Source organism: Diabrotica undecimpunctata, chromosome 7 (assembly GCF_040954645.1).
Source record: "Diabrotica undecimpunctata isolate CICGRU chromosome 7, icDiaUnde3, whole genome shotgun sequence".
In the NCBI taxonomy this organism is placed as follows: Eukaryota; Metazoa; Arthropoda; class Insecta; order Coleoptera; family Chrysomelidae; genus Diabrotica; species Diabrotica undecimpunctata.
Window position 1 is genome coordinate 100,817,403 of NC_092809.1, and position 16,808 is coordinate 100,834,210.

At 33.9% G+C, this 16,808-nt stretch overlaps 1 protein-coding gene across 3 annotated transcripts in view; it reads left to right on the forward strand.

The window, feature by feature from the left end:
- Positions 1 to 16,808, forward strand: part of for (cGMP-dependent protein kinase for) — a 790,239-nt gene that overhangs the window by 88,220 nt on the left and 685,211 nt on the right. For all 3 annotated transcript variants that reach the window (XM_072537884.1, XM_072537886.1, XM_072537885.1), the window contains one exon: positions 2,612 to 2,873. In XM_072537884.1, coding sequence (XP_072393985.1) covers positions 2,733 to 2,873 — 141 coding nt within the window. In that variant the 5' untranslated portion in view covers positions 2,612 to 2,732. The remainder of the gene's footprint in view (positions 1 to 2,611; positions 2,874 to 16,808) is intronic.

Genomic DNA, 16,808 nt, shown 5'->3' on the forward strand with positions numbered 1-16,808 from the left:
CTAATCCTATCTTTTCTGCAGACATTTTTGTCCATTTGGATATTGTATTAATACCAATAGGACAATTCTTGTACCAATTACTATTATTATATTTATTCCACTGGCCATTCACAGTCAGAAAAAGTCTATCATTGGTAATAGTTTCCCTTTTCGATATAAGTTTCCGGTATAATCTCACAGGACACATTTCAGGATTCTTCAAATTTTGAGTAAGCCATTTATTATCTGCACAGTTTGTATCACCACCTTGGCGGGTTTTGGAGAATATCGGGTTATATGCAATTCTGTTTGTTAAACAGACTTTGTTGTTAGTCTCTTCCTTGAAAAAATGTAACATGGAAAAACTTGCTTCGTTACCTCTCCAAGCTAATTCTACGGCAGCTATATGAAAAAACTTCTTTTGGAGTCCCTCTGGCGTGTCTTCGTCCCATTGTAAGCACATATTGTTATATTCATCCGAAGTCATAGCGACAGAATTCATTTTCCTTTTATCGGGTACAGTTTGCAACAATTTTCTCTTACTATCACGAGCAGCTCTCGCTTCCTTGAAGGTTATATCTTTGAAGGGATCAATATGTCTCTGATACTCACAGAAATATTTTTCTTGTACCAATTTTGCAGTAGTGTTCCATATGGTTTTAATAACACTCTCCTTGTAATCAATACCATCAATTTTTCGCATGTTGAAGGCCCAGTCTTTTAGAATGAATGCTAGTCTTTCGTTGTTATTTTCTGCATCTAATTTGTAGTTGCGATCCACACAGAACATCATAAATTGTCTCCATATATTAGATTTAGATTTTCTTGTGTTACTCGGTATATTTTCTTCAATGTTTTGGTTTATAACTTCGTTTGAAGTACCACCGAAACGACTCATTTTGACGTATACAGCTACAATAATTTTTTTGGCAAACGTCAAACTTTGCTTTGCGATCGGTATCCATGGTTACGTCGTTGAAAACACGAAGCTGATAGACCAATCAGAATTGAAAGACAGTTGGTGTTTTCGCGATAACACAAGCTGTCTTTGGTTTGTGATTGGTCAGATTATGTGAAAATTTTAAGATGAGTGAAATAGTCCTTATTACCACGCGAAATTGAGCGATAAGTTTTTTGAAAATTCATGAATAATTTTCAAAAAAAAAACGACTTTTGAAGCTATTCTTGCAATAATTCAGTAAAAACAAAGCTTTACAAACCCTCATTTTAAACGATTTTCTATGCTTGTTCACCTTTATTATTTAAAATGAAATAGCGATCTTACATCGTTTATAATTAAAAAATGACGTCTAATCCTTTGCATATTTTGTTTATTACATATCGCTATCACTGAATTTATTAAAAGCAGTTGTTTATACCTGTTGTGTCAACTAGACCACTCAAAAGAAATTAGAAGACGCTTTGAAATAGCAAGATCTGGTTTCATGAATATTCGTAAAATGCTCTGTAAACCCAAGCTATCAGTCTCAATAAGATTGAGAACACTAAAGTGTTATGTGTGGTCTCTATTACTATATGGCTGTGAGACCTGCATATTAAAACAGTATGATGTCAACAAATTAAATTCATTTGAAATGTGGATGTATCGCCGAATGCTAAGAATAAGCTGGACCAGCAGAACTACGAATGAAGAAGTATTAAGAGCAATGAACACACGCCCTCATCTGGTCAATACTATCAAAATTAGAAAGTCGTCATGTCTAGGACACATAATGCGCCATAGGGAATTTGAGCAGCTCCAGGTAATATTAGAAGGCAATATTAAAGGTAAAAGGGGCATAGGACGAAAGAAAAAATCTTGGCTACGAAACATCAGAGATTGGACCCACACAAAAGGAAATGAATTAATTCATCAAGCCCAGAACAGAGAGAAATTTGCCATATTGATCGCCAACCTCAACAGAGAAGGCACTTAGGAGGAGGAGACAAAAAATAGGCCAACCAGATATACCTGTCAAAAATGACAAAAATTTGTATGCTTAGAACACGCAAAAGGCATTTGCTCCGACTGCCTACAGGATGGTATTTCCGAAGACAGCAGCGAATATTGACCGTTCATTCATGTATCTACTTGCTCATCCCAAACATTTGTTTTTTATTTAGTATTTGTTTAATTTGTTAGAAGTAGCTGTTTTGTATTTGTTTAATTTGGGTTGTTGTGTGTTATAGTACTCAAAATGTGAAAAAGATATATCTGTTAACTTTTATTTTCAAAGCATGAGTTTAAATACAAGTTACAACAAATTTGTGTGCAAATGTTTTTTTTTGTCTATTTTAATTATATAGTTAAAGAATCGAAAAGTTCTCAGACCGTTTCTCCAAAAATATTTGTTTTTTTTTTTGAACATTTGCTAGATTTGCGAGCTGGGCTGTTAGTCCGACGTTACATTTTGTGTACCATCATGTCACGTTATCCCTGAAAGGTTAAGAAATGACCGCGATAATGCTGTATAATTTAGTTTACCATTTTATTTATTTATTTGTAGATGTGAATTTGAATTTATTTTTAATACAAAAATTAAAATAAATAATAGAGTACAATATGTTTTCAAAAACATGTTAAATTAAGAGTAGTTTTCTGGCAATCTGTATATGTTTTGTTTTCTTTCAGATAATAATTATTCTCGCTATTCTTCCCTGTATCGAATCGTCGACCCAGGAGCACGTTTTTGGCAAGATTCCAGGAGTGGTTCGAGGGGGAAATCGCGAACCAAGTCACTTGAGGCCGATATATGCGCGTCTGTTTCGGTTCTCTCTGCTTCTCGTCCCGGCTGAACAATTCCGCCGTTGACGAGGAAGCCGCGCATCACACGGTGACAAGTAACGGAGGCAGTCACGTGATTAGCAAGATGGCAACGATTGGTGAATTACAGGTAGGTGGGGATGAAAGCTTAATGTTTGTATTTTGTCACTAATGTGTTTCTTGTAACACATATCAACTAATAGTATTTATGTTTTACAGTTAATCGATAAATTACACGAACAACGATCAAAACATTATTAATCTGAACGGTCTTTACTAAAAGTATTCTTTCTGATTTTTTTTAAATTTTCTATTTTGTAATGGATCTTTTATCAATAAGCAATGTTATTTTCGGAAATTTATTCACTCACTGGTGACGGCTGCTTTGTTTACAAGATTTTTTTTAATTAACTACTACACTACCAAACCAATTTTCTGATTTTTGATAGGCTAATGTTATTTCATTGTATATACTTTTTTCATTGTATATATTTATGTTTTCTTGTTTCTTTTTGATTTTCGGCTTGTTTTTACCTCGTTTTTTTGAAAGTTGTATATTTGGTGTTTTGGGTTGTTTTAAAGAATGTCTTTAGACCAGGGCGGATCTGTATTGAGGTAGATGTGAGAGGTGGCATTTTGATTTTTACAGAAAAAGTTTTGTGATAACTTTAATGGCAATAATAATTGACTTATCTTCCCTCTCAAATAGGTCGGGAATATATATTTTTAAAAATTACTAAAAACATCGATTTTTTTTGTACTTTCCTTGCTTTTAACTTTTAAACAATTCATTTTGGAGCAAATTCGTCACAGAATAAAACAGCGACAATTGAATTTTCTATAAGATACAACTGGTTAAACAATTACCCTTGCTGCGAAATAGCAATAAATACAAAAAATGAGGGAAAAATAACCTTTTTTTATTCAATGTTTTTCAACTACTTATATTGCCCTTAGCACCTTCCTAATTCGCGTAGTAAATCTTTATAATATAATAAAACGGTCCACTAAATTGTATTAAAATCGATTTAATAGATTTTGCATAATTTGAAATCTATTTTTTTTTAAATTGAATTTTTTTTTTAATTTTGCACAACAAAAACTTGACCATATAGAGGTTTGCCAATTTTATTGCATATAAAGAAGCACTCTACCTAACTTACTTTAGGGAATTGAAATCGCATTATTTGGGGGGCCTCAGGAATGTTTTAAAATTATAAACAATTTTTTGGCTTGTAAACAAATAGAATATCTCAGTATTTATTAGTTTAAACTAAATTCAGAAAACTGCATTGAAAAAGACTAGGCACGACGCTTATTTTAAAAGAAAAAAAAGTTGAATTAAGAGCAGTAGTTCCAGAGATAGAATCGGTCAAATTTGACCAACATTTGTGGCGGAGTTATAAACAATAGGATGATTTAAACCATTACCTTTTTCTTTCGGAATTTTCATATCTTTAAGATATTCATAACATATATTATAATAATAAAAACGATCGGTATAAGTAAAAAAAAATGTGTTTTCTCGGCTTCCAATCGAGCAATTTTCTTCTTTTTTTTTATCCGATGTAACTCGAATAGAGACACCTAAATAACGCATTACCAAAGATGCTTTAATTTTGTTATAAATAAATGCATTTATTTATAACAAAAATTTTTTCCCATGTTGTAGACTTTATCTATAAAAACTTACCAAAAGTGAACCTTTTAACACTCTTAATACAAATATTCTCATTTGAAAGCTGTATAATTATGTACACAATCATTTTTTAAACAAATTAAATTTTGTTAATTACATTAATAAAAATGAACTTCCCAAAAATTTAATTCTGTTGTTAGATTTAATTTATATTTTTATTAAATTAGATTTAATTGTTAATTTATTTATAGAAAGCATCTTTTTTAAACAAATTAATTGTTTTTTAACATTTTTTTTATAATACATTAATATAAATGAACAATTATATAAGTTAAATTTAATATCATAATTATTATGTTGTAAGTTCATTTTTATTCTATCTATCTATATAAGGATTTTTAGAGCTGTCGCCGCCTTCCTTCTTTCAGCCAACGTCTCCAGTCCTTTCTGTTCTACCATTCTCCATCTCTAAAGTCTTGTCTTTCCATGGCCTCGTCCACTTCATCCCTCCATGATCTTCGGGGTCTACCTCTTTTCCTCCTTTCTATTGGGCTCCAATCCGAAATCTTTGCTATCTACCTTGTATGATCTGTTCTTCTCACATGTCCATACCAAATTAAACGTTTTTCTTCGATGTAGCTAAGTATGTCTTGTTCTACTGTCATTCTTCGTTTTATCTCCTCATTTCTGATGCGATCCATTTTTGTCACTCTGCAGCTTCTTCTCATAAACTCCATTTCAGTTGCTGTGATTTTGGACCTGTTTCGATTATTTATTACCCAATTCTCTGCTCCATAGGTCATTATACTGCGTACCAAGGTGTTATAAATTCTCTTCTTTGTATTTCTGGTAATTTGTCTATCCCACAGTACCCCATTTATTTGTTTAATACATGTTCTTGTCTGTGCTAATCTGCTGGTTATCTCTTGCTCGGTGGTTCCATTTTTTGAGAGTATGAATCCTAAATATTTGAATTTGTCAGTGTTGTTAATTTCCCTATTATCGTCCATTTCCAAGTTTCTCACTGGTTCTTGCTCTGTTGTTAAATATTCGGTCTTTTCTAGATTTATTTCCAGTCCATTTTTTGTGTATTCCTTTTCTAATTTTCGGAGCATATAGCACAGATCTTCTTCATCTTGAGCCGTTACCACTTTGTCATCTGCAAAGCTTAATGTGTACAAGAAGTTGTCCCGGATTGGTATTCCCATCCCTTCACATTTCCTTTTCCATCTTGAACAGTGTCGGAGATGTAGAGCATCCCTGCAATAAGCCTTTTGTGGTCTTAAATTCGTTGGAGTATTTATTGCCGGTTTTAACTCTTACCTTGTTGTTGTTGTAGAGGTTTTTTACGGCTTCTATTAACCTCTGAGTTATTCCGATTTCCTTCATCGTGTTCCATAGTTGTTTTCTGGGTACCGTGTCATATGCCTTTTTTAAATCTATGAATGTCATGTGTACTGGTCTATTTTTTGCCATTTTTTTTTTCAATTAATTGTTGGAGTGTATATATGTGGTCTATGCAAGATCTTCCTGCCGTGAACCCCTCCTGATCTTCTCCGATTTTATTTGAGGTAGATTTTTCCAGTTTTTCTTTCAGTATTTTTCCATATAACCTGCCCATACATGCTATCACACTGATGCCTCTGTAGTTCCCGCACTTCTTCTTATCTCCCTTTTTATGTATCGAGGTTATATATGCTTTGGACCATTCATCTGGTATTTCGTTCAGGTTTATAGCGTTACTGAACATTTCGTGTATAATTCTGTGTAGTTTGTCCGTTCTGTACTTAATTAGTTCATTAACGATTCCTCCTGGTCCCACTGATTTTTTTTTTCATTTTTATTAATGTATCATAAAAAAATATAAAAATTTAACTCTACGTCTAAACAACTTACATTTCGCCGATTATATAGTCATAATAGCTGAGGACTCAGGAGTGGCAAGAAAGATAGTACAGGAACTCGTTTTGGTTACAGAAAATGTAGGATTAAAAATATAGACATTTGGAAAACAAAAATAATGACACATTTGAAACCCAACCAGAACATGAGTATTGGTGGGCAAGAAGTAGAACTCGTAGATAAATATAAACACATAGGACATGAAATTATGATTGGTAGTGATAATTAGATCCATGAACTGAAGAAAAGAATCGCTCTTGGGCGGGCAACATATCGAAAACTGAGAGTAACTTTTAAAAGGGAGCTGCCCACATGGCTGTAGGAATGCCTGATGAAAAAAAAAATGGATCAATGCGTCCTCCCAGTGTTGACGTACGGAGTAGAAATACTTACTTTGAGAAAAGCTACCTCGGCTACCAAACCAAGTGACAAACAGAGAAGAATGGAGCGATCCATGTTAAGAATAACTCGCGAGACAAAACAAAAAACGAAGAGCTCAGGAGAAGAACCAAGGTGACTGACGTCATCGAAAATGGAGATGGGCTGGGCACATAGCTAGAATGACGGGTGGGCGATGGACAAAGAGGTTATTGGAATGGAGACCGTCTACACCATGGGCTGACGATTTAAGAAGGAAAAATAAAAACAGGATTGGAGTGGCGCAAGTTAGACGCTATTGGAAACACGAGGAAGAAGCTGGTGATGATTATGAATTTGTATTTGTAAATAATTACAATACGTTATAAATATTTTGGAAATATAAAAATTTTTATCAAGAAAGAGCTCAAAACGAAAAAGGTAATGGTTCAAAGTTTATCAACCTACTGTTTATAACTTCGTCACAAATGCCGGTCAAACTTGACAGGTTGTATCTCAGAACCACTGCTCTTAATTCAATTTTTTTCCTTTAGAATAAGCGTCGTGCCGTGTCTTTTCCGACTCCGTTTTCTGAATTAAATTTAAACTAATACATACTATTATAGGTATTCTATTGTTTTATAAGCATAAAAACTGTTTATAATTTTAAAACATTCCTAAGGCAGATATAGATCGATTTCAATTCCAAAAAGTACGTTAGGTAGGTAGAGTGCTTTTTTATAAGTAAAAAAATTGGCAAACTTCTATATGATTAAGTTTTTTAAATCTATTAAATCGATTTTAATAAAATTTAGTAGTCTGTTTTGTTATGTTATAAATATTTTCTAGGCGAATTAAGAAGGTCGTAAGTGCAATATAAGTAGTTGACAAACAGTGAATAAAAAGGTTTGTTTCTCCCTCTTTTTTTGTATTTATTTCCGGTCAAGTAACACAAATTTCGTCTCTATAAAGTATACTTTTATCAAAACCTGTATCAGACTGATTTCAAAAATGCAAACCATTTTTGTCTATTACGTCAGGTTTTCTCACATAATATTGACTATGTTTGGGTACAATAACAAAATGTAAGCAATTTTTCATCTTTTTCCAACGTTATAAAATTTAGTTTATTTATTAATCATGTTCAAAACTACATTTCTGGTACACTTGCATTTCTCTAGGCTCATAAGTCCTTATAATAACGCTTTCGCATAATGTCGATGTTTTCTTTTCTGGCTGTTGACTCGTTGAGGATCATCTATCATGTTCACGTTTCATCTTCCTTGGTATCTTCTTTTCATTTCTTTGATGTGTTAATCTTTCGCCCTGCTCGTCACTGACATCACCAAAGTTTGCCGAGAAGTAATTAAGATGTGAGTAGAGACAGTGAAGTTTAATGCTCATGTTACAGCCCAGCTTCTTAAAGTTGTGGATCATGTCTGCGACGATTATCTTGTAGTTTGGATCTCTTTTCTTACCTATGAAACCAGTAACAGCTAATTTATAAGATGTCCATGCTGCCTTTTCATTTGTTTTTATTTTGTCCATAAAGCTGGGATCTGTCATTAATTTTCTAATGTCCGGTCTGACTGAGATTCCTCCCTTTAACTTTGCCGTGAATATACCTGGAACCTGTCCACAAAGATATCTGAAACACTCCCCTTCTTTACAAATTGTTTCATCGGCCCCAACTTAATGTGAAAATTACACCTTTTTGGGATCCACAAGTCTTTTTCTCTCAACATTTTTAACCCCTACTTGTAATCTTTCTCTCAAGGGCCAAGCTTTTTTTATGTAGTCTTATGTAGCTATCTGTCTCTACTGTCCCATTCACAGAGAAAGCAATGAAACTTGGTTTAGATACTTTGTTGACCAATTAGCATTGAAATCACCACATAGTGTCCATTTGTGGTCTGAATAGCAGAGTTTGTTTAAAACCAGTTCAAGGTTTTCGTAACATTCTTTCAAGTGAACCGAGTGTCCAATTGGTATTGAAGCATACTTATTGCTATTATGTAGAAGTACTGATTTAAGGCTTCTTTTTAAAGAATCAATAAAAAGTCACCACTCATTAGGAGCATATTCTAGTTTAAAATGTGCAATAAGTTCAGGAACATCACTGCAAAACACCATGTCTTCTTCTTGGGAGAAGAAATATAAATATTGTTCTGAAGCTATTTTCTTGTGGCATTTTAAATTAATTACTATTTAACTGGAAATAAGCCACAATTAAAGGTTAAAATACGTTTATTGACGTTTCAATTTCCACTTCGGAAATCGTTCTCAAAATACAAACATTAGTTCACTAATGTTTGAGAACGATTTCCGAAGTGGAAATTGAAACGTCAATAAACGTATTTTAACCTTTAATTGTGGCTTATTCCCAGTTAAATAGTAATTAAGAAATATAAAAATTCCTTATAATATATTACAAAAAAAAACTTTTGCCGATTCTTTAGAATGGGCTAGGTCTCTTACTAAATCGTTCAGTTCAAATTGTGAGAATGGATTGTTATCGATTGTGCCAGCATTGTAGCAATCACTGTCTTCTTTACTATTACCTTGCTGATACAATGGCTCGTGATTATCATGTAAATCATCCAAAGAATCTGGAGGAGAGGGTATTTGCACTTCAGGTCCATGAGGAACAGGGCGAATGGCTGTTTGAATGTTAGGGTAAGAAATATCCTTTTTGTTTCTCAAATTAAAATTCCAAAACGTAAGGACTGCTTTTTACCTTAAAACCATTTCCTTAGTTCTTCAACACACACTGAACAAACTTTGTGTGGGGCTTAAGGCTTATCTTGATCGCCTAACTTTATATCAAAATAAGCGAAATATACTTTTTCAACGAAATCGGAAGCTTTCTTTGTTGCGTTTTAACAGTATAGTTACCGCAACTTTGAGAGAAGTAATCTGGCGGATTTATACATTGTCTGAGAGCCATTGTCCAATGTATATACAACACAATAAAATAGTCACTACTTTAAAGCACTAGTAATAACAACACGTGAACTGCACCGAGTGAAGAGCTGCTGTGGACTGTACGACAGTATCAGTGCCTCACTCCTTGTTAATTGTGGGGAAAGGTGCAGCGCGACAGAGAGGCACTGACATGAAAGAAGGCGCAGTGAGTCAGCAAGTGGATAGGGAGGGCAAACGGCAAGAACAAGTGCTGACATGAAACTACTGGTGGTTTCTCCTAATTATTCTTTATTATATTATTTTTTTGAAATAACTGTACGTGATGGAATTTTTTCACTACTTTTCCCAAAATCAGCGTTAAAAACTATGAAAATCACTTATTTAATTTTAAACAATTTGTTGGTCGCAGACCTGTGCTATGTTTTATTTTCCGATGATATGAGTACACTTTCCATAATCATGGATTTGTTAATCGTCATAACTTTTATTATTGCAATGATAAAAATCCTCATGTCTATCGTACTCTCGATCTTCAGCACAGAGATGGTCCGTGTAGGGGAAATGATGAGGTAACTGGTTCGATGATTTAAAAGTAAATAGGTATTTGAAAAATTATAGTCCCACCTTCCTACATTTGGTAGATAAAAAATAAATAAAACCTCGAAGGACCAGCGACCATTAGGTCGCAAAATTGCGGATTAGTAATAATATAGTGGATAGTAAAGTTAAAAGTAGAATAATTAAAATAAGAATTAAGCTAGAAATATTTTTATTGTATTATTTACATGAATGAATAGTAGTATCGGGATTGCCAACAAATCACCCTTTTTAATAATAATAAAAACATAAATGTTCATATAAAATGTTCTTAAACCGCACAACTGTGTATATTAATAATTGTTCTTAAAGCTAAATACATGCGATTTATAGAACAAGAAAGTTTATAGTTTGTTGAATATCCGGCAACCCTGTAATTTTTCGGACCGGCATTCATGAAATATTGGCACACAAACTGTCGATTTTCTTCTGATAAAAGAATAATTTCAGGTACTTACATATTCGATGCACAGACACTGAATTTAATTAACTATTTAATAAAATAAGTTATTTGAAAGCTGCTTCTAATTGAGAAGCGTGAGAATTGTAACTTGCTTCTATTTGAGAAGCTGAAAAATAAGTTTGACTTACGTGCTTCTATTTGAGAAGGCAAAGACGAAGTGATTTTAAGGGTAGTTGGGTTTGAATATTTTGAATCTTAAGAACTGACAGGCGCAGAAGATACAATGCAGCAGAAAGAAGGCGTGTCATGCTGATTGAATGTCTTAAAATTAGTGAGATATATTAGTGAGAATAACAATCATTATTAAAATTATTATAGAAGGACAAACTATTGTAGAAAATATAATTAATTTTCTACATACTGGGGGGCGGGGAAAATTTAAAATATATACAATGATCGAAACGACCGTTAAGAAAAGGTTTAATACGAAATTGGAAGAGGTGCTAATTTTATTATGGGGCGAACATATTCACCTTCTGCTGTTTTTACACGTGCAGCGCGAACTTTACCATTCCTTCCAGCCAATAATTCCAATATTCTACCTAGTGGCCAATTTAAAGGAGGGCGATCTTCAGATTGTATGAGAACTAGCTGATTGATCGCCAAGTTTTGTTGGGGTAGTTGCCATTTGGGTCTATGCTGTAGACGGTGCAAATAATCCACAGACCATTTTCTCTAAAACTCTTGTTGGAGTTTGGAACACACTTTCCAATAAGAAAGCCGATTAGTAGGGGTCCTAGAAAGATCCCTTTCTGGGTAAGAAATAAGGGGAGCTCCAATCAGAAAATGACCAGGAGTAAGAGGCAAGAGATCATTAGGATCGTTAGAAAGGGGATACAAGGGACGGCTATTTAATATGGCTTCAATTTGCACTAATAAAGTTGAAAGTTCTTCAAAAGTAAGGCAAGTATTGCTGAGCAATTTGGTCAAATGAAATTTAGCACTTTTTACAGCTGCTTCCCAGAGTCCGCCCCAATGTGGAGACCTGGGAGGGATTAATTTCCAGATAATTTCAGTGGAAGAAAGAAAATTCTGAATTTCGTGATTATTTTCTTTGGATTTCAGAAATAAAGATAAGTCTCGTAATTGATTATGAGCTCCAATAAAATTGGTGCCATTATCAGAGTAAATTATTTGAGGATTTCCTCGACGACTAATAAATCGTTTTAATGAAGCAATAAAAGCTTCCGTGGACAAATTGGAGACAAGTTCTATATGGATAGCCTTGGTTACCATACATATAAAAATGGCTATATAAGCCTTAGTGGTAGGGGCCTTCCTTAATCTAGAGGAGCGAATCATAATAGGACCAGCAAAATCTATTCCGGTCTTAGAAAACGGACGAGCCTGTTGAACTCGATCCAAAGGCAAAGGGGACATTATCTGTGATGCAAATTGAGCATTAAATCTATGGCAAATAACACACTTTTTAATGATAGTTTTAATTCTTCGTATACCATTTAACGGCCAATATCGAAGACGAAAATTTCCAAGGACATTTTGAGCTCCACTGTGTCCTAAACGCATATGTTCCCGATTAATTAGTAGATCGACAACATGGTCATTTTCAGGGAGTAAAATGGGAAATTTCTGAGAAAAACTTAATTCGGTATATTCAAGTCGACCTCCTACACGGAGTATGCTATTTTCATCAAGGAAGATATTAAGAGGAAGTAATTTGGGAGTTGAAATAGATTGACGTCATAACTGGTGGTTTCTAAGAATTGACAATTTGAAGTAAAGTACGAATTATCATTGAGTATGCTTATTTTACTTAGTTCAATCAGATTTTAATGCATAAAACGCTTTAATACGTGTTTACTTATTTTTCCCACTTAGGGGTAGTTTTAAAACTTAAAAACAAAGTAAGGGTCTATTTTCCGCCCGAGTTACTAGACTATAATAGGGTTTGATGTCGTGCGTTTGGTTCTTCCTACACCGTATTTTGGATTTCTGGATGATTCCCAGCCGCCGCTCTTGAAGTGGAACAATGGTTTTTCGGTTCCATCTGAACTGAGTTTATTAGTCTAATTTATTAACTTTATTTATTATAAAAATATTCTAACACTTAGTTTATTAAAGTCTTTATTTAATTTATATATACAATATTCTTACACTTATCACAACTACTTTAATTTATATTATTTATTTACAATATTTATTTCCGCGTTACAATTAGAAACTCGACTCGATTATATTTTCAGACTGCATGACACAATGAAAGTTCCGCTATATATATGAAATAACCGTTATCCTGGAATCTCTCAAAGCCCATGGATGTCGACCTGTGTTGACCCTTGAATTGTCTCGAATGCCATGAAAGAAGACCGGTCTTACACCTCATTTTGTTTATCTCGAAGCTTCTTTGATCTTCGGTCGCCAACGAATTTACTCGACCCTTTTTCGGAGAGTTCCAATCGCAGGTATAACAGGGGACCCGTTTGGGTATTACCTGCTAAAAAATACTTGTTAGAAAAAGATGTTTAACAGTTAAATATGAATCATAATTTATCGCAACACATCTTATTATTTCAGATTTTAAATTTTGGCTCAAATTGACGCTGACTAAAGATATACTTAAGCTCTGACGTCAACGCAGTGGAGCACCTAGAATTTTCCTGGTGGGGGGTTGGTTTTTTTATGCTATCTCCATTTTGAGTCCTTAAAATTTAGGTTTTAGTTCAATTTAAAGTACTAAAGATAGCAGTTTCAAAGATTCAGGTCACTGTTATCCTGCCTACAAACTAAAACCACCCTCTCCTACTTGTGCGCAGTTGACTCTCGCACGTACCGTACTCCGAAAGTGAGATGGCCGCTGTACCGCTGACGACATTTTTGGAACAATCTCTTCTCTTATCTAGATTTTATCTCTGTCGTTAGCCGGTGGGTGTTTCTCTTCTTCTTTTTTCTTTTTAATTACTCTTCGGATGTAATTGTGTGTAATAACACTATTTCATTCCTCCTTACTTCCCGTCATCTTCACGATGATGTTTCTCACAGTCACAAGGTTCATACCTATTTCTTTATACATTCTGTTTCTCTTCACTGTACATCTAATACACTCCAACATTGTGTGAGTAACAGTGTCGGAATATTCGCAGTATAGGCATTTATTTATATCTGTTTTTCTGAACCTATGAAGATACGCCCTAAAATAGACAATCAACCCAGTTACTTAGGCTCGGCATCAGCATCTTGGTCCACTGGGCAACATCTTCCTTGTTGTTCCACTCTTCTTGCCATCTTTCCATTGATCTTTCCCTTTCTTCTTTTCTTGTGGTTATTATAAATGCTCCCTTGTCTCATAGAGATATCTCCTTTCTACTGCTAATACTTGCAGAGGAACACAACATGTGATAGTCCATAAGGCAGCCGCAGATACAGTCCTGTGGGCGCATGCTTCTCGGAACAGACTCGTTCTGTCTACTCTTATCATGAGCCTAATATTAGGTATCTATATCTGAATATAATGAAAAATATTGAAATGAAACCCTAAACTATATTTTAAATAATAATTTGTAAACAAATTAAATTTATAATAAAATGTCTAAATGGCGTTGCTTTAGAGCCATATGGTTTATTACCTCTTCTTCATCTGATGTCCTGATGGATAAACATTAAAGCTAAACCATTCCAATAACCTTTCACATGTATAGGTCATTACAGGTAATTTAATTATTAAATTAGCTTTTTGTATTTTTTGTATTATATGTAAAAGACAAGTTACAATTTCCTACTATTCTTATATATAATATATATATATATATATATATATATATATATATATATATATATATATATATATATATATATATTACATTATATGCCCTGGGTTGTCCACTGCGTCAACAGGTTACTGGCAATATAGAGTACTTTAACAATTCGAAATCTTTACATACATATATTGTTTCTTACTTAACTAAACAGAGATATTAAGCTCCTCTATTGATGTGCAATCGGCACTATCTTCTTCCTCAATAAGTAGGAATATCGGCAAGGTGCAATACCCTGGAATAGTGCAAAGGAATACACAATACAGGCGAGCTGTGTCACGCCGGTAAGAACAGAATTCTAGTAATGAGATACGATTACTGTCTTACTGACTGTCTCACGATTTATGAAATAATTGTAAGTCTTTTTAGACTTCTTTATTCCAAAGCGAACGAACAGCAGAGCGACCTCTTCAGCCTGTTTACTATTCGAGAAACTTTAAAAGTTAGTTCCGGACTTTTACTTCAATCGACTAATAAGTTAATGGCAAACTATTATTACTGCTTGTTCACTTATTGGAGAAATAACTATTTATTCCATAGAAATAACAAATTGGTAGTTAAGTGTCAAGTTCCCACTTCTATTACTGGCTATATTTTAAAGCCGTGCGAATTTTTGTTTATCTCAAACAAATTTGTAAGAAGCGACGAGGCTGTATCGACGAAGTCCAGAAGATCCGTTGATTGGAGTCTTCTTTATTTTATTTGTATTCCCCTTTATAAGCAATTCTGCTTGTTCATTGGGGGATTAATAACTCTATGGAAGGTTGTCACTCCATCTTTTGCGCGGTCGTTCTATACTTCTTCTGTCGATTGGTGACTTATCTCTTGCTATTTTGACGACACGGGTCTCCTCCATTTTCATTCATTCATTCATTCAATTTATACAATGAATGTTGTATTTTCTTCTAATGTCTTCACTTCTCTTTCGATATCTTAGCGTATTTCCTGTAATTCTTCTCAGTACTCTCATCTAAGCCGTTTCCAGTAGCCTTTGCATTGTAGGTGTGTCGGGTCTTGTTTCTGAGGCATATATCATTATTAGTCTTACAGTGGCTTTATAAATTCTTGACTTCATCTCAGTGTTAATATGTCTGTTTCACCATTTAATGTTATTAAGGTATCTTGCCAGTCTATTTGCTTTTTGTACTTGATTTCTCACTTCTTTGTCCAGGCTTCCATAGCTACACAGTGTAATTCTTAGGTATTTTATTTTCATTACTTCTTCAATACTGATGCCATCAATTTCTATTTTACATCTGGTTGATTCTTTGCTGACTACTATTGTTCTAGTTTTCTGAGATGAGATTGTCATATTAAATTCTTTTGCTCTTATGCTAAATCTGTGAAACAGTCTTTGCAGACTATCTTCATCTTGGGCTATTAATATTGCGTCGTTTATTTCTTTGTTTCCTATTCTATATCCTCTTCCTTTGTTAACGCTTTTGATGATTTTATCGATGATCAAATTGAAGAGCATGGGGCTCAATGAATCTCCTTGTCTTATTGCGCTGCCTATTTCTATATGTTCTGTAAGTTATCCATCTATTCTCCTTCCATTTTTTTTTAGAAGTTTTCTATAGTTTTTATAATATTTAGGAGAACTTCTCCATTATACAGAAGATGAATTACATCTCTGTCAAACGCTTTCTTTAGGTCAATCAGACACAGAAATGCTGGTCTAGTATACCCTAGTGATGATTCAGTAATGTGCTCTATAACGAATATTGCATTTGTACACGATCCACTACTACGAAAACTCTGTTTTTCATCTGCTAAACTTATCCTCAAAATTATTAGCCCTTGTAAAATTTTATTTGTAAGTTTTAGCGTAGTATTTAACAAGTTTATATCTCTATAGTTTTCCGGCTGTTTTTATTTCCTTTGTGAATAGAATTAGTTCGCTCGTTCTCCATTCTTCCAGTAATTTATTGTGTTTTATAATTTTGTTAATTGTTCTGTCATTGCTGCTTTACAATATTTCAGTAATTCGTTTGTTATCCCGTCTTTACCTACTGCATTTCTATTCTTCAGGTTTTCAAGTATTTCCCGAACTTCCTGTACTTACATTTATAATAAGTTCTTCATTTCTGGTAATTTCTGGTGTTTTCGGCTCTAGCGTTGTTTGTTCTTCCTCTACATAGAGCTTTTTTAGGTAGTTAATCCACGTATCCTTTTCTATGTGTTTTGGTTCTATTAGTTCCTTTACTTCCGTTCTTTGACCTCTTATGAAGCGCCATATTTCCTTTCACAGACCGTAAAAATCATGTTGCATTTCTATCGAAAAGCGTTCCCAGTGATCATTTTTTATTTTTCTTACAAATGCATATGTTTCGTTTATAACTGTCTTGTAATTATGATATGCCTCTTGTGTTTTGGTCGACATGTACTTCAGGTAAGCTTTTTTCTTTT